General features: G+C 39.8%; 1 protein-coding gene across 1 annotated transcript; it reads right to left on the bottom strand.

Moving 5' to 3' along the window:
• Positions 1–1,363: 1,363 nt before the first annotated feature.
• LOC149137954 (protein mono-ADP-ribosyltransferase PARP15-like) lies at positions 1,364–18,052 on the bottom strand. Its single transcript, XM_089340804.1, has 5 exons — positions 18,013–18,052; positions 14,483–14,616; positions 13,929–14,106; positions 5,819–5,902; positions 1,364–1,500 (listed from the first exon to the last, which is right to left on the bottom strand). Exons 1-4 carry the CDS (start codon positions 18,035–18,037, stop codon positions 5,859–5,861), a joined length of 381 nt encoding a protein of 126 aa, XP_089196930.1. The 5' UTR covers positions 18,038–18,052; the 3' UTR covers positions 1,364–1,500; positions 5,819–5,858.
• Positions 18,053–24,607: the final 6,555 nt, after the last annotated feature.

Genomic DNA, 24,607 nt, shown 5'->3' with positions numbered 1-24,607 from the left:
ATGCCTGTGTAAGAACGGCTGTATTACATGATAGTGGGACATGGGCTCTGACTGCAGAGGCCATGCATAGACTGGAGAGGAATGAACATAGTATGCTCCGTTGGATTTGCAATATCAGGGCACATGTAGGACAAAGCACAACTGTATTGAGAGAAAAGTGAGGCATATGAGGGGTTAAATGTGGCATGCAGGAGAGGAGAATCCATTGGTTTGGATTGTAATGTGTGAAGACAGCTGTATATAGAAGTGCCTGGTCAGTGAGAGTGGATAGTACCTATGGGAGAAAGAGACTCAGGAAGGCATAGGATGAAGTGGTGAGGACTGATCTTAGGCTCACAGAGGAAATGACAATGGACCAAGATGTTTGGTGATATGAGGTTTTAGAGAAGACCCATCCATGAAACTGTGTGCTACAAGAGTTGTGTCCCACCCACATGTAACAACACACTTTACACCTACTCTACTCTAAAGAAATTGAACTACATCTCCTCTTCTAACTGCATCTTTCTCTGCCTCACATTTCCTCTTCATAAATTATGATTGTTTTCTAATCCCCTTTCTTTCCCTTACTGCCCTGCTCACTGTTCGCTACACCCCAACTCTATTTAATATGTACCAATTGGGCTCTACCTAATCATGTGGATGGGGCTTTGGTAAGCAAGAAGAATTTTTTCTTCTTAGAATCACATTTACAAAATCAAGAAGCAATGTCTTCAATGGCACAAAATTGGTTTATGTGTTCTTATTAAATACAATACAGAATAATAAACTTTAACTGGATTTGAACTTGCAGTCTTTATTTTACTTTAAGCAATAATTACTTCTAATGTAAAAATAGATTGAAAATGTCAACATGAGACAACGATACTGGGCATATGATTCACAAAATATAAAATTCCATAATTTTAGTGTCATGAATTTGAATAATTTTAATGTTATAAATCTGAATAGTTATTGAAAAGTTTTAATTGATACAAATTTGAATAATTTTAATGTTACAAATTTGAATAGTGGTAGTGATACAAATTTGAATAATTTTGGTGTTGCAAATTTGAATAGTTTTAGTGTTACAAATCAGAAGAGTTAAAGTGTTACAAATTTGAATAGTTTTGGTGTTACAAATTTGAACAGTTTTAGTGTTACAAATTTAAATAGTTTTGGTGTTACAAATTTGAATAGTTTTGGTGTTACAAATTTGAATAGTTTTGGTGTTACAAATTTCAATAGTTTTAGAGTTACAAAAGTCTTAATTTCAATCAGAGAATGTAATCAAATAATGAGGATATGCCTGAGAGTCATCAAAAGTAACATAAATTCTGGGTCTTTGAATATCATCAACAGCAGAATTGTAAGAATCCTTTAAAACTTTCAATCCATGACGTCTTTGTATCACTTTGCCCACAAGAACACTGCATTTGTACATTTTTTTTATTTGTTTAGTGTCACTTGCAGAATTCCGGATGTCTGTAGCAAAGGAAATACCTTCATCAGATGCAGTTGCTAAGAATAGAAAAAAAAAAAAGATATCATCATCATCATCATTGTTTAACGTCCGCTTTCCATGCTAGCATGGGTTGCAGGATTTGACTGAGGACTGATGAAACCAGGTGACTACACCAGGCTCCAATCTGATTTGGCAGAGTTTCTACAGCTGTATGCCCTTCCTAATGCCAACCACTCAGTGAGTGTAGTGGGTACTTTTACGTGCCACCAGTACGAAGGCCAGTCAGGCAGTACTGGCAACGGCCATGCTCAAAATGGTGTTTTTATGTGCCACCTGCACAAGAGCCAGTCCAGGGGCACTAGCAAGGCCCTCGCTCGAATGCTTTTTCACGTGCCTCTGGCACAAGTGCCAGTAAGGCTATACTGGTAATGATCACGCTCAAATAGTGCTATTTACGTTCCACTGGCATGGAAGCAAGTCAGCTGCTCTGGCAATGACCATGCTCAGATGGTGCTGTTAGCACACCACTGGCACAGGTGCCAGTCATCGAATTTGGTTCAATTACAATTTCGATTTCACTTGCCTCAACAGGTCTTTGCAAGCAGAGTTTAGTGTCCAATGAAGGAAAGGTTGGCATGGGTGCCAGTCGTTGAATTTGGTTCGATTTCGATTTTACTTGCCTGAACAGGTCTTTGCAAGTGGAGTTTAGTGTCCAATGAAGTAAAGGTACGAATAAGTGGATTGGCTACACCCTTGGCAGAGGTCATGGATTATGGTCTCACTTGGCTTGCCGGGTCTTCTCACACACTGCATATTTCCAAAGGTCCCGGTCACTAGTCATTGCCTCGGTGAGGCCTAATGTTCGAAGGTCATGCTTCACCACCTCATCCTGGTCTACCACTTCCACAGGTTCCCTCAATCGCTAGGGTGTGACACTTCTTCACACAACTATCCTCATCCATTCTCGCCACATGTCCATACCAGCGCAATCGTCTCTCTTGCACACCACAACTGATGTTTCTTAGGTCCAACTTTTCTCTCAAGGTACTTACACTCTGTTGAGTATGCACACTGACATTACACATCCATCGGAGCATACTGGCTTCATTCCTTTCAAGCTTACGCATGTCCTCAGCAGTTACAGCTCATGTTTCACTGCCATGAAGCATGGCTGTTCGTACACATGCGTCATACAGTCTGCCTTTTACTCTGAGCGAGAGGCCCCTTGTCACCAGCAGAGGTAGGAGCTCTCTGAACTTTACCCAGGCTATTCTTATTCTAGCAGCTACACTTTCAGAGCATCCACCCCCACTACTAACTTGGTCACCCAGATAGCGGAAGCTATCAACTACTTCTAGTTTTTCTCCCTGGAATGTGGCAGAAGTTGTTCTCTGCACATTTTCAGTGTTTATTGCTCCTGAGCATTTGCCACAAACAAAAACTAACTTGCTAGTTAACCTGCCTTTGATATTGCTGCACCTCTTATGTGTCCATAGCTTACACTGGGTACATCTTATGGTGTTTTTACCTACGCCTTTTCTACAGATCGAGCAGGGCCATCTACCCGAAGGGGTTTGTGTTTTATCTACCTTCCTACTTATTAGGACTTTGGTTTTAGCTAGGTTGATTCTAAGGCCCTTTGATTCTAGTCCTTGCTTCCACACCTGAAACTTCTTCTCTAATTCTGGTAGTGACTCAGCAATTAGTGCAAGGTCATCAGCATAGAGGAGCTCTCAGGGGCATCCTGTCATTTACATATTTAGCATGCTTGTACTACTTGTTAGTACCCTTAATTATTAATTTATAATTTTTTTACCATTATCGGTTTTTTATGCATGCTAAGCCACTGATATTATTGTAAACAATGATATCCTCATATATATTTAAATAACTTTTATTCACTTCAACCACCTTTTTTTTTTAAATTTCCTGCAGCATTAAAAATGGTCATTATACACATTAGTGAGATGAGTAATCTCTTAAACCTTGATGTCAGTAAGAGTCGCTAAAGATGAACTAAGAGTTTTTCTCAAAGTTCAAAATCACAGTGATATGGGTGTATCTGGTTTTTTCAATTATCGATTATTTTCATCATTGGTGTGGAGCTTTTAGGATCTATATTCATTTGCCCACTTTCACCTTTGTGTTTAAGTGATGATTCGTGGTTTGGTCATTTTGTCTGCTATATTTAGCATGCTGGTACTACTTCTTAGGACACTTAATTATTAATATATATATATATATATATATATATTATAATATTAGGGAATCTAAAATTCCAAGCTTACAAGGATATTCAATTTAATAATACCAAATTGAATTTTATAGTAAAAATTATATTAATAATTTGGAGAAGAACCACCAAAATACAATTCAAACAATGAAACACTCATAGTCTACAATTCACTTTCTTTTTTTATCAACTTACTAAATTGAATTAAATTTTTAGTCTAGTATTTTATAGATTTTTATGGATTTTAAACATTTCTTTTAGATTTTATAGATTTTTAAATTAGTATTTTGTAGAATACGTTTTTCTTGATGGTGATTAGTGTCTTTCATTGTTTGAATTGCATTTTGGTGGTTCTTCTCTAAGTTATTAATATATATACTCTTTTACTTGTTTCAGTCATTTGACTGCGGCCATGCTGGAGCACCACCTTTTTAGTCGAGCAAATCGACCCCGGGACTTATTCTTTGTAAGCCTAGTACTTATTCTATCAGTTTCTTTTGCCGAACCGCTAAGTTACAGGGACATAAACACACCAGCATCGGTTGTCAAGCAATGCTAGGAGGACAAACACAGACACACAAACACACACACACATATATATACATATATACGACGGGCTTCTTTCAGTTTCCGTCTACCATATCCACTCACAAGGCTTTGGTCAGCCCGAGGTTATAGTAGAAGACACTTGCCCAAGATGCCACGCAGTGGGACTGAACCCGGAACCATGTGGTTGGTAAGCAAGCTACTTACCACACAGCCACTCCTGCACCTATATATATATATATATATATATATATATATATATATATATATATATACATATATATACATATATATATATATATATATATACATATATATACATATATATATATATATATATATATATATATATATATATATATATACATATATATATATATATATATATATATATATATATATATATATATATATATATATATTTACACACACACACCCAGAACCACGCAAATAGCTTAGGAGTGAAATATAGGATTTCTTGGTTATCTGTGAATTGATTTTGATAAAAACTTTTCCCAGCTGCTTTACACCCTAAAGCAACGCCATTGTTATGTTTCCATTATTCTGTGTTATGTCCTTTTTTATTTCAGATTCTTCAGTTTTTGGGTGAACCATGTTAATAGCTTTTGAAAGAAAATAGCCCATCTAGACACTTTCTTTTTTCTTTTTCCAGAAAATGAAAGGTAATGATACATATGGCGTAGTGATTAAGAGCGTGGGCTACTAACCCCAAGATTCCGAGTTCGATTCACGGCAGTGACCTTATTAATAATAGTAATAATAATAATAATATAATAATAGTAACATTGTTAGGAATGAGAACCCAGGTTCAAAATTTCCCCAAGACACCTGACGAAGGCTGGAGGGTATGTCAGCCGAAACGTTGTGTTAACAACAAACAAGATGAGGACAAATATCCATCAAATGTAAATAATGTAAATAATGTACATATTAAGTATAAATTAAGAATTCTTTAGCCACATGAGTACCATTTCGACTGATAATTTCAAAAACCCAATTAGTTGTTGATGTTGTAAACATTGGTGACACTCATCTCCAAAATAGACCCAACCATTTGCCCAACCATCAGGTTTGTCAAGGGTCACCCTGACTTCATCACTGAACAGACTCAACTCAAGTCTAATGTCATGTACTTTGGGCCCCATTGAAACCTCAAACTCCTGTGAGAAAGCAGTTTCAGGGATTCTTGCACAAAAACTATGGTCTCGATAAAGCAATCTTTAGTTATTTTCAGTACGGAAACAGTGAAAATGTCTTTGCTTGTTTGTCCAGGTTTCCCACATAACTTGCAGCCTATATTCCTTAAATTCCTAGCAGTCATTGTGTTGGAGGTCCTACAATCAGATTGTTTCTTCCTTGGCATTCATGTGGCTAAATAGTTCATCATCATCATCCTATCATCATCATTTAACATCTGTTGTCCATGCTGGCATGGGTTGGACAGTTTGACTGGGCTGGCCCACTGGAAGGTTGCACCTGGCTCCAGTCTGATTCATTATGTCTATAAATGTTATAATATTGTTATGGTTTTCTGTTAAATATATACTCAATGTATACTTAATATGTATCATTACCCTTCATTTTCTGGGGAAAAAATGTCTCCATGGGCTATTTTCATTCAAAAGCTATTACCATGGTTCTCCCAAAAATTGAAGAATCTGAAATAAAAAAAGAAAGGATGTTACTCTAGAGGAAAGTTTCAGGTGTGGAAGCAAGGACTAGAATCGTAGGGCCTTAGAGTCAACCTAGCAAAAACCTTAGTTCTAATAAGTAGAAAGGTAGACAAACCACAAACCCCTTCACGTAGATGTCCCTGCTCGATCTGTAGAAAAGACGTGTCTAGAAACTCCATACAATGTTCCTGGTATAAGCTATGGACACATAAGAGGTGCAGCAATATCAAAGGAAGACTAACTGGGAAGATAGTTTTTATATGTGGCAGATGCTCAGGAGCAATAAGTACCAAAAATGTGCAGAGAACAGCTTCCATCACATTCCTGGGGGAAAAAACTAGAAGTAGTTGATAGCTTCTGTTACCTAGGTGACCAAGTCAGTAGCGGGGGTGGATGCTCTGAAAGTGTAGCTGCTAGAATAAGAATAGCCTGGACAAAGTTCAGAGAGCTCTTACCTCTGCCAGTAACAAAGGTCCTCTCACTCAGAGTAAAAGGCAGATTGTATGATGCATGTGTGAGAACAGCCATGCTACATGGCAGTGAAACATGGGCTGTGACAGCTGAGGACATGCATAAGCTTGCAAGGAATGAAGCCAGTATGCTCCGATGGATGTGTAATGTCAGTGTGCATACCAGACAGAGAGTAAGTGCCCCGAGAAAAAAGTTGGACATAAGAAGAATCAGATGTGGTATGCAAGAGAGATGACTGCACTGGTATGGTCATGTGTTGCGTATGGATGAAGATAGCTGTGTGAAAAAGTGTCACACTCTAACAGTGGAGGGATTCTGTGGAAGAATTAGACCCAGGAAGACATAGGATTAGGTGGTGAAGCAGGATCTTCAAATGTTGAGCCTCACAGAGGCAATGACAAGTGACTGAGACCTTTGGAGATATACTGTGCTTGAGAAGACGTGACAAGCTAAGTGAGACCGTAACCGTGGCCTGAGCCAGTGGTGCATAACCAGCCCATTTAAGTGTACCCTTCAATCATTGTGCAATAAACTGCACTTGCAAAGACCTGTTGAGGTAAGTGAAATCGAAATTGGTGTTGTGGCTGATAACAATACCGGCTGATTGGCACCTGTGCTAGTGGCACATAAAAATGCGCCATTCGAGTGTGATCAATACCAGTGCCCGCTGACTGGTCCCGTGCCAGTGACACGTAGAAAGCACCATTCAAACATGGTCAATGCCAGTGCCCGCTGAATGGTCCTATGCCAGTGGCACATTAAAAGCAACCACTACACTCTCAGAGTGGTTGGCTTTAGGAAGGGCATCCAGCTGTAGAAACTAGTACTTATTTAATCGACTCCGAAAGGATGAAAGGCAAAGTTGACCTTGGCGGAATTTGAACTCAGAACGTAATGGCAGACGAAATACCACTAAGCATTTCGCCTGGTGTGCTAACGATTCTGCCAGCTCGCCACCCTAACCATAATAATATTGGCTGGTGTAGGTCATCACAATATGCAGCTGTATGGATGCAATCAACATTGGATGAGATGAGCCTCTGTCTTCAGGGTAGAGAAGATCTTACATTTCAGATCTTAAAGCAGAGAAGTTCAAAGATGGAATGATTAAATGTGGAAAGCAAACTTTATTCAAGGGGTAGCTGGGAAAGGGGAGGATGTACTAATGTAGGGAATGGTGAGAGGCGAAAAGATAGTTCTGGAGTGAAGGGTTAATTATGAGGTAGTAGTAAAGGTGGAGAGTAGGAGTATGAAAAGGAGGGTAGAGTAGATAGCATTTGGATGATAGTCAGTTATGTAGGGTTTGTTAAGTTTTATGGAGAATAGCTATAGAATTATTGGAAGTTGAAATAGTGAGAAAAGGAATGGCAATTATTTGAGGGGAGTAAAGTGTCTAGTTCAATGGCACAGGGAGGTTACTAAGGTTTGTAGAAAGGTATGGGAGAAGATAGAGGTGGGTGATTGGTGGTCAAGATAGCAATGGTTAGTGGAAGGGGAGTACTAAAATATGCAGAGGTGAATGGAGTTGAATGAGAGGAGGTGAACAAAGAGGGGGAGGGGTGACAAGTTAGTAATCAAATGAGAGAACTATTTAGCCACATGAATGCCAAGGAAGAAACAATCTGATTGTAGGACCTCCAACACAATGACTGCTAGGAATTTAAGGAATATAGGCTGCAAGTTATGTGGGAAACCTGGACAAACAAGCAAAGACATTTTCACTGTTTCTGTACTGAAAATAACTAAAGATTGCTTTATCGAGACCATAGTTTTTGTGCAAGAATCCCTGAAACTGCTTTCTCACAGGAGTTTGAGGTTTCAATGGGGCCCAAAGTACATGACATTAGACTTGAGTTGAGTCTGTTCAGTGATGAAGTCAGGGTGACCCTTGACAAACCTGATGGTTGGGCAAATGGTTGGGTCTATTTTGGAGATGAGTGTCACCAATGTTTACAACATCAACAACTAATTGGGTTTTTGAAATTATCAGTCGAAATGGTACTCATGTGGCTAAAGAATTCTTAATGTATACTTAATATGTACATTATTTACATTATTTACATTTGATGGATATTTGTCCTCATCTTGTTTGTTGTTAACACAACGTTTCGGCTGACATACCCTCCAGCCTTCGTCAGGTGTCTTGGGGAAATTTTGAACCTGGGTTCTCATTCCTAACAATGTTACTATTATTATATTATTATTATTATTACTATTATTAATAAGGTCACTGCCGTGAATCGAACTCGGAATCTTGGGGTTAGTAGCCCGCGCTCTTAACCACTACGCCATATGTATCATTACCTTTCATTTTCTGGAAAAAGAAAAAAGAAAGTGTCTAGATGGGCTATTTTCTTTCAAAAGCTATTAACATGGTTCACCCAAAAACTGAAGAATCTGAAATAAAAAAGGACATAATGTAAAGTGCTTTTGTTTGAAGAAGCAAAATAAGAGAAGTGAGAGGAAGCCACTTGTGAGGATGAGGAGGCTATGAGGGAAGTGAGATGTACTGGGTTAGAGGAATTTGGAAAGCTAACGATGAGAAAGAATAGTTTAATGGGAAGGATGGTATTAGCTGAGGTAAGTTACTAGGCTGACCTAGTCATACCTCAAGGTTAATTTTGAGTAAGGATACTTATAGCTATGGGATCACATAAATTTAATAAAATGGGCAAATGAGGAGTAGAACTTGTGTTTACAAGACAGTATTACATCTGAGAATCTATTAAGTAAAGAGGGGTTGTGGTAGTGAAACATGGTTAGCGATTCTCTTAAGCATAATTTTACTCATACCAATGTATGTGTTGTATGGGGGAGCCTCACTTATGATGGACCAGGATAGGGTATAGGGAACATTTTGAGAATTGAGGTTGTGTATAATAAGGTGCTAAGGAAAGTGATAATTTAAAAGTTGGATTGGATAAAGTACCACCAATATAGACCCTTGAAATCAACAATGCCACCAATATAGACCATTACTTGATGGGAACATGGCGTGATAACACAGCACTTAAAGGGTACATATTTACACAGACAGAAACCCCCAAGAGGACATACTTGAGAAACTCAACAATTTCAAGTTTTCCTACTTATTCTGTAGTTGAAGTTTATTGTTAGGGAGGTCAAAATATGGTGGTCCATTATTAGTGAGGGAGAACTTGAAGTGCAATCTGTATCAGTATTGGATTTGAGGGGAGGGTATCACTACTAGTATATGTGGTCACAGAGTATTGTGGGAAGATACCTTGATTCTGTTATTATTTAGTCAAGGGGGTTACTGAGGGTTGTATTATTGCCACTAGGTGGCTTAGTTTGGGGTGCAGTGTGAAAAATTGCAGGTTCCAAGAACTGACATTGTAGTTTGAGTCTGTCAGAGGAGATGGTTATGGATCCCAAATTAGAGTAGGAGATTTTAACAGATGATTTATAAAAAGATAGGTTAGTATTTATGCTGTGGTGGGAAGTTAGAGTTTAGGATTTTAAAGAAAAGTTTAGAGAGAATGGTGGTGTAAACCATAACATCTCTCGCTTCCTACACTTAAGATATATAAAATATGTGCTTGCAGTGAGTAGATCTAGATAGGGAAGCTTACAATTATTATAGGTTTGAAGTGGTTAGTGGGGTTATTGAGTGCGGTGTGTAGGTTCTTTTTTTTGAGAGTTGATGGATTAATGTAGAGTGGAAAAAAGGTCTGAAAATTCAGTGTTAGTATTAGGAAAGAGATGTGCAATTTTAATTTTAAGCTTGGCATTGGAGATATAGATTTTTCCATGGAAGTCAGTTATCTGGAGAGCCTGATTATAATAAGGGGCATGACTGTTAAAATTTTCTTCATTTGCAGATAAGTTGGAGATTCTGATAGAAATGCCTATGATTATATTATTAAGAGTAAATTTAGGGTGATTTGATAGGGCGTTGAAATATTGTAAAGATTGATTGAGTTTATGGTATTGGTGATATAGACTTGTATCTAAATTCAGAATGACGTCTAAGAAATTGACTACTTTAGTGTCACTTTTGAAAGTAATACTCAGGTTATAGTTTTTAAAAAAATTGTGTAGGGTTTTCTTGGTGCATTCAACCAAGAAGGTTAAGATAATCCAGTTGCTGTAAGGAGAGCATCATCCCTGTAGATACCTCTGGAGAGGTTAGGGAAGTATTGTTTAATTTGGGAAAGAATGAATTATTATATATATATACATATATTTCCATGTTACACTCAAACCTTTTATCATTTGATACAGGATCACTTCCTCTAAAGCCCCCTCTGTTGTGGCAAGACACTTGCTTCTGTCTCTTTGTCTCCCTCTAACCTTTCATCCTCTGAAACAAGTTCCCCTCCCCAAATGCCTTGCGCTTCTCATAATTCCATGTCTTGTGCCAGTGCTGGTGTCATGTTAAAAGCATCCAGTCCACAATGTAAAGTGGTTGGCATTTGGAAGGGCATCCAGCTGTAAAACTCATACCAAAACTTACTTTCCCTGTGCTAGTACCACGTAAAAATTACTGAGTCTACTTTGTGGAATGGTTGATGTTAGGAAGGGTATCCAACTGTAAAATCCCTGCCAAAACAGACACAGTAGCCTGGGGTAGATTTTCTACCTGGCCAGCTCCTGTCAATGATAATGATGATATATCTTCTTCTTTTTCAATTAACGTCCATCTTCCATGCTGGCATGGGTTCGATGGTTTTATCGGGAGACTGGCAAGCCAGGATCCAATTGGATCTGGCAAGGTGTTTCTACAGCTGGATGCTCTTCCTAACGCCAATCACTCCAAGAGTGTAGTGGGTACATTTTATGTGCCACCAGCACAGGAGCCAGTCAGGTGGCACTGGCATCAATCCCATTTGGATGGTGCTTTTTACGTGCTATTGGCGGAGAAGCCAGTTAGTGGGGAGACTGGCATCAACCAGGTTTGGATGGTGCTTTTTATGTGCCACTGGAATGGGGAGCCAGTCAGGCAGCACTGGCAATGACCCACGCTTGTATGATGCTTATTACATGCCACCGGCATGGGTGCCAGTTAGGTGGCATTGGCACTGGTCACAACTACAATTTCCATTTTGATTTTGATTTTTAATTTTGATTTTACTTGACTCAATAGGTCTTCTCAAGTGCAGCGTATTGCCCTCTGATTCAAGGGTACTTTTAAAATAGGCTGGTTACGTAACACTGGTATAGGCTATCTCCAAAGGTTTCGGTCTCCTGTTATTGCCTCTGTGAGGCCCAGCATTCAAAGGTCGTGCTTCACCACCTCATCCCATGTCTTCCTGGGTCTCCCTCTTCCACAGGTTCCTTCCAGTGCTAGGGAGTGACATTTCTTCACACAGCTCTCCTCATCCATACGCAGTACATGACCATACCAGTGCAGTCATCTCCATTGTACGCTGCATCTAATGTTTCTTATGCCCAACATTTCTCTCAGGGAGCTTTCACTCTGTCGTGTGTGCACACTGACATTGCACATCCAGCAGATCATGCCAGCTTCATTTCTTTCAAGCCTACATATATCCTCAACAGTGATGGCTCATGTTTCACTGCTGTGTAGTATGGCTGTTCCCACATGTGCATCAATGAGTCTACCTTTCACTTTGAGTGAGAAGCTCTTCGTTACCAGCAGAGGTAGGAGCTTTTTGAACTTTGCCCAGCCTATTCTTATTCTAGTGGCAACACTTTCAGAGAATCCACTGACACTACAAACTTGGTCACCTAGGTAGCAGAACCTATCAACTACTTCTAGCTTCTTCCCTTGGCATGTGATGGAATCTGTTTTCTCAACATCTTCGGTGTTTATTGCCACTGTGCATCTGCCGCACACAAAAGACTATTTTCCCTGTTAACCTTTCTCTGATATTGCTGCACCTCTTATGTGTCCATAGCTTACACTGAGTACAACTTACAGGAGTTTCTACCTATGCCTCTTCTACAAATCGAGCAGGGCCATCTACCTGAAGGGGTTTGTGGTTTGTCTGCCTTCCTACTTACTATAACTTTGGTTTTTACTAGATTGACTCTAAGGCCCTTCGATTCTAGACCTTGCTTCTACACTTGAAATTTCTTCTCTTTTTCTAGGAGTGATCTAGCTATGAGAGCAAGGTCCTCAGCATACAGGAGCTCCCAGGGACATCCTGTCTTGAATTCCTCTGTTATTGCCTGGGAGACTTTGATGAATAAAAGGGGGCTGAGGACTGAATAGGGGTGAATCCCTACTTCTACTCAGAATTCTTAACTATACTTGTTGCCAACCCTCACCTTACTGACAGCATCCCTGTACAGCTCTTACTAACCACTCATCCATCCCTAATTTCTGCATTACCCACCAGATAAGGGATTAGGGGGACCCTGTTAAATGCTTACTCCAAGTCAATGAAAGTCAGCTACAGAGGTTTATCTTTGGCTAGGTATTTCTTCTGCACTTGTCTAACCAGAAATATAGCCTCCAGGTCCCCCGATCCATCATCTGGTGGTCAATAAGGAAACTAAGGATAGATGAATGGTTAGTGAGAGTGGTGCAAGCCATATACAGGGATGTTGTCAGTAAGGTGAGTGAAAAATTCCGAGTAGGGGTAGGGGTCCACCAAGTTTCAGTCCTCAGCCCCCTCCAATTTATCATAGTCCTCCAGGCTAAAACAGAGGAATTCAAGACAGGATGCCCCTGGGAGCTCCTCTATGCTGATGACCTTGCTCTAATTGTTGAATCACTATGAGAACAAGTGGAAAAGTTTCAGGTGTGGTAGCGAGAAAAGATATATTAAAAGCCTGTCCCTTGCCAATATTTACCATTGAACTTGTTTGGATGGCATTTTGTGGAACACCACTCTTCTACTCACCCCATATCCATATTCACCATTCACATCAAAATCTAATTCCAAAAGAGGATAAAAGAGTTAGTGAGAGAGGATCGTTTGAGATATCTAAATGGAGTCAACTCTGTGGTGGTACCACTGCTGGTTTAACAAATGTCTGTACAGTTATTAAATGTCCCTTAACCAATTTCTAGGCCGTAGCAGACATTGAATATTTCAGTGAGACTTAATAACACTGTATCGATTATCTCTGCATATCTATAATTGACAAACTCAGAATGGTGATTGCTAGGCCTGGTGTTCCCTTGTTGATACTTCTGTCCAGTCCCGCAGACCCTCCACTATATCTAGTCCTTCTTCCCCATAACATTACCCCTCTGGAATTCCGCCCCTTCTCTTATCTTTCCTGCAATATTTTCATTTACAAAGGTTCAAGAGGAACATTAATGGATGGGGACAGACCCTTCCTCCCAATCCAGCAAGGAAAACAAATGAAAGTGTTGATTCCACAATAATAAAATACACCTGGTTTACTCTAGAGTAGAAGATGTTAGGAAGGGTACCTGGCAGTAGAAACGATGCCAAACATGGAATGTGTAAGCAACATTACGTCCTCTGTCCTCTCTGTGTGAGAAAGGACCAATGTGGACAGTGACAGTCTGTCCAACTCAGGCCAATATGGAGGGTGGGTGGAGGACACTACTGTTGCCACTTCGAGAATATATACTTACCATTTTTATGACAATATCTATAGTTGAATCCATATTTATTTATTCTTTTAACAGATTCTGCAGCAGTACCATGCCAAAGGCCATCAACTTCAATTTTAACCTTTGGATTTTCTGCCTCAAATTTTTTTTTAAATGCTTGGTATCCCTGGTACAAAGTTTTATTTTGAATTCTCTCAATCTGTAGAAAAGAAAATACATTTATGAAAAAACAATTCACTTCTTTGACAAGGAAATAACGTTTGTGGTGAAAAACCCCAACCTTATCTGTTTTTTTTTTTTATTTGATACCAATTTTGATTCAACTGTAAATTTTGGTAAGGCACAATAGTTTAGCTGCAAAATGGTGTTGCATTTACAATTCAATGCAAGAAGTTAAAGCAGAGGTATTTTTGTTGAGCCAAGATTTCTTGTGAATATCCAAAAACATATAAGACCATCCTAAAATAGGTTCATGCAATGAGATTTAAATCTTTTATGCAAAGAAAACGTCTCTTAACATTTTTAAAACAATAAACCATCAAATTTTGTTTATAAATAGAAGTAAAAATACAAACACTGATTATACGAGATGAAGGAGAATTCCGACGGAAAGTGGCCTGGATGTCATCATATTCTGGTCCATTTGTGACTGGAACAATTTTAATTAATTGGTTGTCTCCCATTGGTGACCATGTATCAGGGATCAATTCTAGAGTTCAAATAGAAATCAAATATTTCAGAACAACAAAAATAAAATTATGAAACCTTTTTCTGTTGAAAGTTAAAAAAAAAAAAACAGGAATATTTAGATGAATTTTTTGGTTTTGAAAGGAAATACTAAATTACTAAACAAGTACTGTTGTACTAGTAGTAGTGGTGGTGATGGAAGTGTTAGTGGGTGTGGTGATAAACCAAAGCAGACATTAAAGCACAATACAGTCCGTGCACCTACATCAAACCATCCAACCCATTCTGGCATGGAAATCAAACATTAAAAGATTAAGATGATGATGATGGCATCATATATATATCATCATCATCATCATTTAATGCCCACTTTCCATGCTAGCATGGGTTGAACGATTTGACTAAGGACTGGCGAACCAGATGGCTACACCAGGCTTCAATCTGATCCGGCAGAGTTTCTACAGTTGGATGCCCTTCCTAACGCCAACCACTCTGAGAGTGTAGTGGGTGCTTTTATGTGCCCCTGGCACGAGGGGCAGTCAGGTGGTACTGGCAACGGCCATGCTGAAATGGTATTTTTTACATGCCACCTCCACAGGAGCCAGTCTAGTGGCACTGGCAATGACCCCGTTCAAATATTGTTTTTCACGTGCCACAGGCACAAGTGTCAGTCAGTGACCCTGGCAGCGATCATGCTCGGATGGTGCTCTTAGTGCTCCACTAGCATGGATGCCAATCATGCAGTGCTGTCATCGAATATGATTTTGATTTCAATTTCGATTTCACTTGCCTCAACAGGTCATCACAAGCAGAGTTTAGTGTCCAATGAAAGATAGTACGCATAAGTGGGCTGGTTACACTCCTGGCATAGGTCTCACTTGGCTTGCCGGGTCTTCTCAAGCACAGTATATTTCCAAAGGTGTCGGTCACTAGTCATTGCCTCAGTGAGGCCTAATGTTCAAAGGTCGTGCTTCACCACCTCATCCCAGGTCTTCCTGGGCCTACCTCTTCCACAGGTTCCCTCAACCGCTAGGGTGTGGCACTTTTTCACACAGTTATCCTCATCCATTCTCGCTACATGTCCATACCAGTGCAATCGTCTCTCTTGCACACAACAACTGATGCTTCTTAGGTCCAACTTTTCTCTCAAGGTTCTTACACTCTGTCGGTTATGCACACTGACATTACACATCCAGCAGATCATACTGGCTTCATTCCTTGCGAGCTTACGCATGTCCTCAGCAGTCATGGCCCATGTTTCCCTGCCATGTAGCATGGCTGTTCGTACACATGCATCATACAGTCTGCCTTTTACTCTGAGTGAGACGCCCTTTGTCACCAGCAGAGGTAAGAGCTCTCTGAACTCTGCCCAGGCTATTCTTATTCTAGCAGCTACACTTTCAGTGCACCCTCCCCCACTACTGACTTGGTCACCTAGGTAATGGAAGCTATATATATATATATATATATATATATATATATATATATATATATTACATATATTGTTTGAAGTGGTGCACAGAGTTTATGTATTAAGAAAAAGGAGATAGTCAGAATTTTGGATAATATATAGAAAGAAGAAGGGAAAGTTTTCTTTCTCTTTCTTTCTTCTCATCGCTTTCATTCCTTTCTTTCTTCCTAACTTTTTCTATTTCTTTCATGCATTTTTCTGTCTAATGTTAGGAAATTATAAATTATAATGTGAAGTAAACAGGAAAACAGTTTTCATGCTGCACTGTAAGAGTGAAGTCCATCGTTAAAATGGGGGATGCTATAGTTATTAGCCAAAAGTGTGAAACTATGACAAATTGGCTATACCCTGGCAAACTTTATAAATAGAGATAATTTTATCCCCCAGTTTTTGTGACTGCTTATTCTGTGAGACAAAGTTGTTCAATTGGATTCTGAAAGTTATGATTACCTGTTTAGTTTATGCACTTTGTGTTAGGCATTTATGGATTTATTTTATGCTCCAAGCAATTCACCAGAACTTTTTTCAGATTTAAAATAATTTCTGTGTCACATCTGGGTCCAAGGTTCCAAATTGAAGATTGAGCACCAAATTGATAGAAGACAGATTTTATGACATTTCAAGGTTCAAAATCCAAGGTTGAACACCGAATTTGTGAAGATAGATTGTATGAAGTCAAGGTTCGAAATCCACTGTCAAAATCCGAATTTGTACTAAAATGGAAATCCGGATTTTATGAAATCCAAAATTTTTGGAATGCATATTTTTGAAAAACCAAATTTGTGTGAGGCCAAAAATTGGGATACAGAGTCCGAATTTCTGCACTGTGTATATATATGTTACCCTTGTAACTTTTGACTGCACATCTGGTGTAGCATTTGCTGTTTGTTCGTGTATATATTTGATTGTATATAAGCTGTTTTTTATGCTATTTTTTTCTCTCTATAGTTTCAGCTCAGAGCTGTGGCCATGCTGATGCACCGCCGTTAAAATAATATTTCACAAAAAAGTTCATGGTGTGTTGTTGTTTTAGGTTCACTCTATCCTCATTGATTCTGTAAATTCAGGTTATGGCCACCAGGTCATAACCCGATTCAAGCCTCCAAAAATTCACCACACACACATACTTATGCACACATACACAAAATAAAAAAGAACCTTCTCTTTCCAATTCAACTCCAGATAAGCACCACTATACACCACATGGTCTAGCAATGATCACCTCATTCAAATTTCCATTTATTTTGATATGGGGCAAAATGTATAACATGCTGGTTGATAAACTTTGTTGATCGTATATTATCCCCCTTTTGTCACCTTTCATCATCATCACTATCATCATCATTTAATGTTTATTTTCCATGTTGGTATGGGGTGAATGATTTAACTGACAACTGGTAAGCTAGGCAACTGTAGCAGGTTCTAATCTGAGTTGGCATGGTATCTACAGCTGGATACCCTTCCTAATGCCAACCACTCTAAGAGTGTAGTGGGTGCTTTTTACATGCCACTGATGTGACACTAGCATCATCCACATCTATGATCTCAGCTTGACAGGTCTTTACAAGCATGGCATATTGCCAAAGGGATCACCTATACAAGTTGCAACCATGTTTGATGCTTCTTAATGTTTTGTGCTAAGATTTGTATGGCTCACACTACTCTATCACTTGCTATATATGTGTGTGTGTGTGTGTGTGTGTGTGTGTGTGTGTAAGTATTGTGTAATTACCTGTATAGTTAATCAGGTTATTCAGGAAGGCGCCATCAATGACTGATGAGGTTGCATTATAGTTAGCTGGTACAAGGGTAAAGGTGATGTTTTAGATAGAAACAACTACAGAGAGATTAAACTGCTGGACCAAGTCATGAAAGATACTGAGAGGGCTTTAGCTCAATTGATTAGAAATAGAATTAAACTAGATGAGATGCAGTTTGGTTTTGTACCTGGGAAGAGTACCACAGATGCCATCTTCCTAGTGAGGCAGCTGCAGGAAAAGTACTTGGCCAAAATTAAGTCATTGTATTTAGCCTTCGTTGACCTGGAGAAAGCTTTTGACAGAGTTCCCTGCTCTGTTACATGGTAGTCTGTAAGGAAGTTAGATTCTCTCAAATATCCAGGAGGTTCTCTTGAGGTTGTAGATAGTTTCTGTTACCTAGGTGACCAAATTAGCAATGGTGGAGGATGTTCTGAAAGTATTGTTTCTAGAATAAGAATTGAATGGAGGAAGTTCAGAGAGCTATTAATTCTGTTGCCAACAAAAGGACTCTCTCTCAGACTAAAAAGTAGAATGTATGATGCTTGTGTGAGAATGGCTACACTCCTTAGTAGTGAGACATGGGCTCTGAATGCAGAAGACATATGTAGGCTAGAGAGGAATGAAGGCAATATGTTCTGTTGGATGTGCAACATGAGCGTGCATGTAGGACAAAGTGCAAATGTATTGAGAGAAAAGTTAGGCATAAGAGGAATCAAATATAGCACGCAAGAGAGAAGACTACTTTGGTTTGGACATGTGCTGTGTATGAATGAAGACAGTTGCATAACGATGTGCTGGTCACTGAAAGTGGATGGTAGCCACAGAAGAGGGAAACCCAGGAAGGCATGGGACGAAGTGGCGGGGACTGATCTCAGGTCTTTGGGTTTCATATAGGAAATGACAATGGTTCCAGATGTCTGGTGATATGAAGTTCTTGAGAAGATCCACCCATATCAGTGACTCTCTGTTCTAGAAGCGCTGTGTGTTCCACCCACATGTAACAATAAATCTTTCCACACATCCTACCCCCAACAAGCAAAAGTACATCACTTTCTCACATTTCCACTTCATGCATTAGGCTTATCTCTCACTCCCCAATCCCTTCCGCATGGCCCTACTCACTGCATCATTGCTATCCCATGGTATCCCACCCCTTCTATATACCCAGGGTTTCACCAGTCACTGCACTACTCTTGACCCTTATGCTTCTTTGGCAATACCCTGCCACTTATATTATGACCTTCATACCTTGAGGTTATACCCTGGCATTTACCACCACCTGTCACTCTCTCCCTTTACAATCCCATTCATATTCTGATCCCTGCGCCTTATGAGTAAGCCCTGGAACTTCGTCACCATCTCTCTCCTCCTCTCACTTACACTCTTGCTACCTCCCACTCTCTTTTTCGCTTGCTTTTCCCTCAAGGCTGGATAGCCATGTGTCTCCTTTAAAGCAGTACACTTCTTACAGTCTTCATTCTTGATCACTCCCTCTCTCTCTCCCTACCTGGGTAATCATGAACCTCCCCCTACAACAAAACATGTCTTTCTGCCTCTGTCTCTCCATCACACTAAAACCTAATACCCGCTCACCTCTCAAAGGGTCTTTGTCTTGCAATTTATTTGATGACCCTGACAGTGTTGGTACCACTTCAAAGTACCCAGTCCACACTGTGAAGTGGTTGGCATTTGGAAGGACGTCCAGCTGTAAAAACCTTACCAAAACTGACCTCACGTGAGCAAGTGCCGTGTAAAAAGCACTCAGTCCACTCTTCTGGGTGGGTGGTGTTAGGAAGGGCATCCAGCTGTAGAACCCTGCCAAAACACACACGAAAGTCTGGTGCAGGCTCCTACCTGGCCAGCTCCTGACAAACCATCCAACCCATGCCAGCAAGGAAGGAGGAAGTTAAGTGATGATGACGATGACATACATGTTTGTACAATGTAAAAGCACTTGTGCTGCTGTCAAGTGAAAAGCACATGTGCCAGTACCATGTATAAAGCACCTCTACTGGTACCATGTATAAAGCACCTCTACTGGTACCATGTATAAAGCACCTGTATTGGTACCATGTATAAAGCACCACTATTAGTACCATTTATAAAACACCTCTATTGGTACCATGTATAAAGCACCTCTACTGGTACCATGTATAAAGCGCCTCTACTGGTACCATGTATAAAGCGCCTCTACTGGTACCATGTATAAAGCACCTCTATTGGTACCATGTATAAAGCACTTCTACTGGTACCATGTATAAAGCACTTCTACTGGTACCATGTATAAAGCACATTTACTGGTACCATGTATAAAGCACCTCTATTGGTAACATTTATAAAGCGCCTGTGTTGGTGCCATGTATAAAGCACCTCTATTGTTACCATGTATAAAGCACCTGTATTGGTACCATGTATAAAGCACTTCTATTGGTACCATATATAAAGCACCTCTATTGTTACCATGTATAAAGCACCTCTATTGGTACCATGTATAAATCACCTCTCATTGTACCTTGTATAAAGCACCTCTATTGGTACCATGTATAAATCACCTCTCTTTGTACCATGTATAAAGCACCTCTATTGGTACTATGTATACATAACCTCTATTGGTACCATGCATAAAGCACCTCTATTGGTACCATATACAAAGCACCTCTACTGGTACGATGTATAAAGCGACTCTATTGTTACCTCGAATAAAGCCCCTCTACTGGTACCATGTATAAGGCACCTCTACTGGTACCGTGTATAAAGGACCTCTACTGGTACCATGTATAAAGCACCTCTACTGGTACCATGTATAAAGCACCTCTATTGGTACCATGTATAAGGCACCTCTACTGGTACCGTGTATGAAGTACCTCTACTGGTACCATGTATAAAGCACTTCTACTGGTACCATGTATAAATCAACTCAATTGGTACCATGTATAAAGCACCTCTACTGGTACCATGTATAAAGCACCTGCATTGGTGTCACATAAAAACCACCCAGTGCACTCTGTAAAGTGGTTGGCATTTGGAAGGGCATCAAGCCATAGGAACCATGCCAAAACAGACAATTGGAGCCTGCTCTTCTCTCTTACACACTGCATCTAATTCCTCTTACGACTACTTACATTGCACATCCAGAGGTGAATACTAGCCCCATTCGTCTCTAATCTTCAAATCTCCTTTACATTCAGGGCCCATGGCTTGCTCCCGTATAGAATTACTGTTCATATACATGCATCATACAATCTTCCTTTCACTTGGGAGGGAGAAACCTTTGGTTGCCAATGGAGGTAAAAGCTTTCTGCATTTTCTCCATCCTATCCTTATTTTAATTATTACACTCTCCATGCATGCCCCCCACTACTAATTTGGTCTCCTACATAGCAGGAACTATTGACCACTTCTAGAGAACTTCTAAAGCATTTGGAAAAATCGATTTCCAGAGTATCTGTAAGATTTTATGGCTCCTGTGCCTCTTCCACACATCAACACTACTTTCTCTGATAACCTTCCTATTATTCCACTGTACCCCTTCTGTGTCCATAGCTGGCACTAGGCACATCATATGGAATTTGTGCCTGCACATTTTTTACACATCAAGCAGGTAGGGTTCTGTCTGTTTTCTTGCTTACTAAGACCTTAGTCTATGCTAAGTTAACCTTAAAGCCCTTAGATTCCAGGTTTTGCCTCCTCACCTGGAATTTCTTTTCTAGCTTTCATATAAAATCTCTTTTGAGAGCAAGATCGTCAGCACATAGTAGTTCCGAGGGGGCTTGAATCCTTCTGTTATGACTTGGAAGATAAGGATGAAATGTAGGGGACTGAACCTTGACAAACACTAAAACTGTACACCATTTACTTTGCTGTACTCATGGTTAACTGTCACCTCATTGACAAAGCCAATGTACATGGCCTGTACAGCTTTCACAAGTCACTCGTCTATCCCTAGCCTCCTCAGACTCCCACCATGCTACACAACAGGGTTTGTATATATGTACGTATCTTAGGGCATCCGGAAAGTTCTGAGCATTTTTTAATATGCAAAAAGGGATATGAATAATTGACCTTTCAATCTATTTTATTCAATGAAATAATTTCCATTATTATTGTGGGAGGGAGCATTGTGATGCATGAATACAAGACTCCTTAGAATTGACAGTGGTATGTCATCTATCCAGGAATCGAAGACCTCCTTCAGGAGTTTGCAGTAGATGCCTGTAGTCATTTTAACCTCTTGAGGCACCCTGACTAGGCCAACATGTCTGTTCCCAGTGATACCAGCCTACAACGTGAATCCTCCACCATGTTGTTGATGTTGTAAATGTTGGTAACACTCATCTCCAAACTAAACCCAACCATCAGGTTTGTCAAGGGTCACCTTGTTTTTGTCAGCGAACAGCACACAATTCAAGTCTAATGTCATGTACTTTGGGGCCCATTGAAGCCTCAAACTCCTGTGATGGGGCGTCAAAGGAAGCAGTTTCAGGGGTTCCCCAAAACTAAAGAACCTGAAATACATAAGAAGGGACGTTACACAGAATTATGAAGACATAACAATGGTGTTGCCATAGTGTGGAAACCAGATGGGCAAAGTTTTAACAAAATTGATTCACAGAAAACTGAGAAATCCTAAATTTCACTCCTAAGCTATTAGCATGGTCCTGGGTGTAGGAGTTCCCGTGGGCATCCAGTTTTGAATTCCTTTGTTATGACCTGGAGGATGAATAATAGTGAACTAAGAACTGATCCCTGGTGTACTCCAGCCTGTATGCTAAATTCCTCACTGTATTCAAGGCCAACTCTCACCTTACTGACAGCATTGCTGTACATGGCTTGAACAGCTCTATCAAGCCACTCCTCTCCCCTTAGCTTCCTTAGAGATCACCAAATAAGAGAGTGCAGTATCTTGTTGAAAGCTTTTTCCAGCTAAATTGTTAAATGTTTTTCCTTGCAATGAGTTCTGTAGAGACAAAACCAAATGGTAATCAGATGGTGCAATATAAGAATATTATGGTGGATGGGGTAAGAGATCCCAGCCAACTTCATGCAACTTTCTTCAGGTAGCCAAAGACACGTGGCTAGGTATTGTCTTGTCAGAGCATTACCTCTTTCCTGTTGGCAATCTCCAGCCTCAATTGTTTGATTTTTTGGTTCAAATTAGCCAGCTAATAACAGTACACATCAGAATTAATGGTCTTGTTTTGTGGGAAAAGCTCATAATAAATAATGTCTTCATGATCCCACCAAACACAAAGCATAGCTGTTTTGGCATGAATATTCGTCTTAGGTTGCTGTTTGGGTTGGGGGGAGTCCTTACACAAATTCCAGGATCTTTTTTGCACTACGTTTTCATACCTAATCCATTTTTCATCTCCAGCCACAAGTTATTTCATAAAAAAGGCATGCTTTCATTCTGTTTCAAAAACATATCACAAACGGAATACCAGTCCAAGCAATTCTTTTGACTTTGTGAGGGACCAATACATTATAGTGAGAAATGTATCCTAGCTTTGCTAGGTGTTCATGAACCGAACTTTTAGAAACTTCCAACTCTTCTGCAAGTTCTTTGGTTGTGATATTTGAGTTTTCTTCAATTTTTGCCTTCAAAACATATTCATCCAATTTTGAAGGTTTTCCACTACGACTGACATCTTCCAAGCTAAACTCTCCAGCTCTAAATTTTGCAAACAACCTTCGAACAGTTGATTCACCTACAGCATCATCACTATAAACTTCACAAATGCTTTTTGCAAGTCTTTGCAGCATTTTCTCCTTTTTTAAAAAAAGAAAAGCAATACAATGTGAATATGAAATTTTTGGTTATCCATTTCAAATGTGAATAAAGGGTAACCGGAATGAAAGATAAATCTATTTTTAATCAGGAACAAAGAAGAGATGCACTTTAGCTTAAAAATGCTCAGAACTTTCCAGACAACCTCAGAACTCTTTGGACAACACATACACACATGAGTATGTGTTTTGTGTGTACAAAGAGAGCCATATAAAGAAGTGTCAATTGCTTAAAATTGTTGGAATCTGTGGAAGTGGGAGACCCAGGAAAATATGGGATGAATTAGTAAGGGTCAGTCTCAAGACTTTGAGCCTCACAGAAGAGATAATGATGGACTGAGAAATCTGCTGATTGGAGATTCTTGAGGATACCTCACTCTGACTTCAGAAAAAACAGAATTCTTGAAATGCAGTGCTGCAATAGAGGCAGGCACACACATACAAAGTCATCAATCCCAAACTGTAACTGCTGAAAGCCTACAAGCTGCCCTCTGAGAGGATCCTGCTATTCTAGGGCTGTAATCCACTCTCACACCATCTGATGGCATCACAAGGTATTACATGGATATGACAGCCATGGTCTTCAAGGAAGGGTGTACACAGGATATGCATTCCTTCAGGGATACGGAAAATTCCACCTCATCATGCTTTATCTGGAGTCTTTGCAGCCTCTGGAATGATCCTCCCTCCAAACATTGAACGGTGTATCTTCAACATGGACCCACCTTATTTACAAGGAGCCTACAATTGCCAGATTTGCATCTGTGAAAGACAGCATATTCTCCTCCAATCTACATTATCCATCATATTCCCACCATCAACAAGAAAACCTGTTTTATTGTTGCAGCACAGATATGTCCTCCTGGTGAATTTCAGACCACTGGCTGCTGCCAACCCAGATATACCACCTTATTCCTGGCTGCCTGATAAGCAAAGGTAGGGTGCTGAACCTATGTTGCCCACACATATCACACAGTCATCCCTCCAAATATTCC

This window comes from Octopus bimaculoides, chromosome 1, assembly GCF_046866305.1.
Source record: "Octopus bimaculoides isolate indiv1 chromosome 1, ASM4686630v1, whole genome shotgun sequence".
Lineage (NCBI taxonomy): Eukaryota > Metazoa > Mollusca > Cephalopoda > Octopoda > Octopodidae > Octopus > Octopus bimaculoides.
Note: the sequence above shows the minus strand (reverse complement) of the source record. Positions and strands in the feature narration are given on the sequence as shown.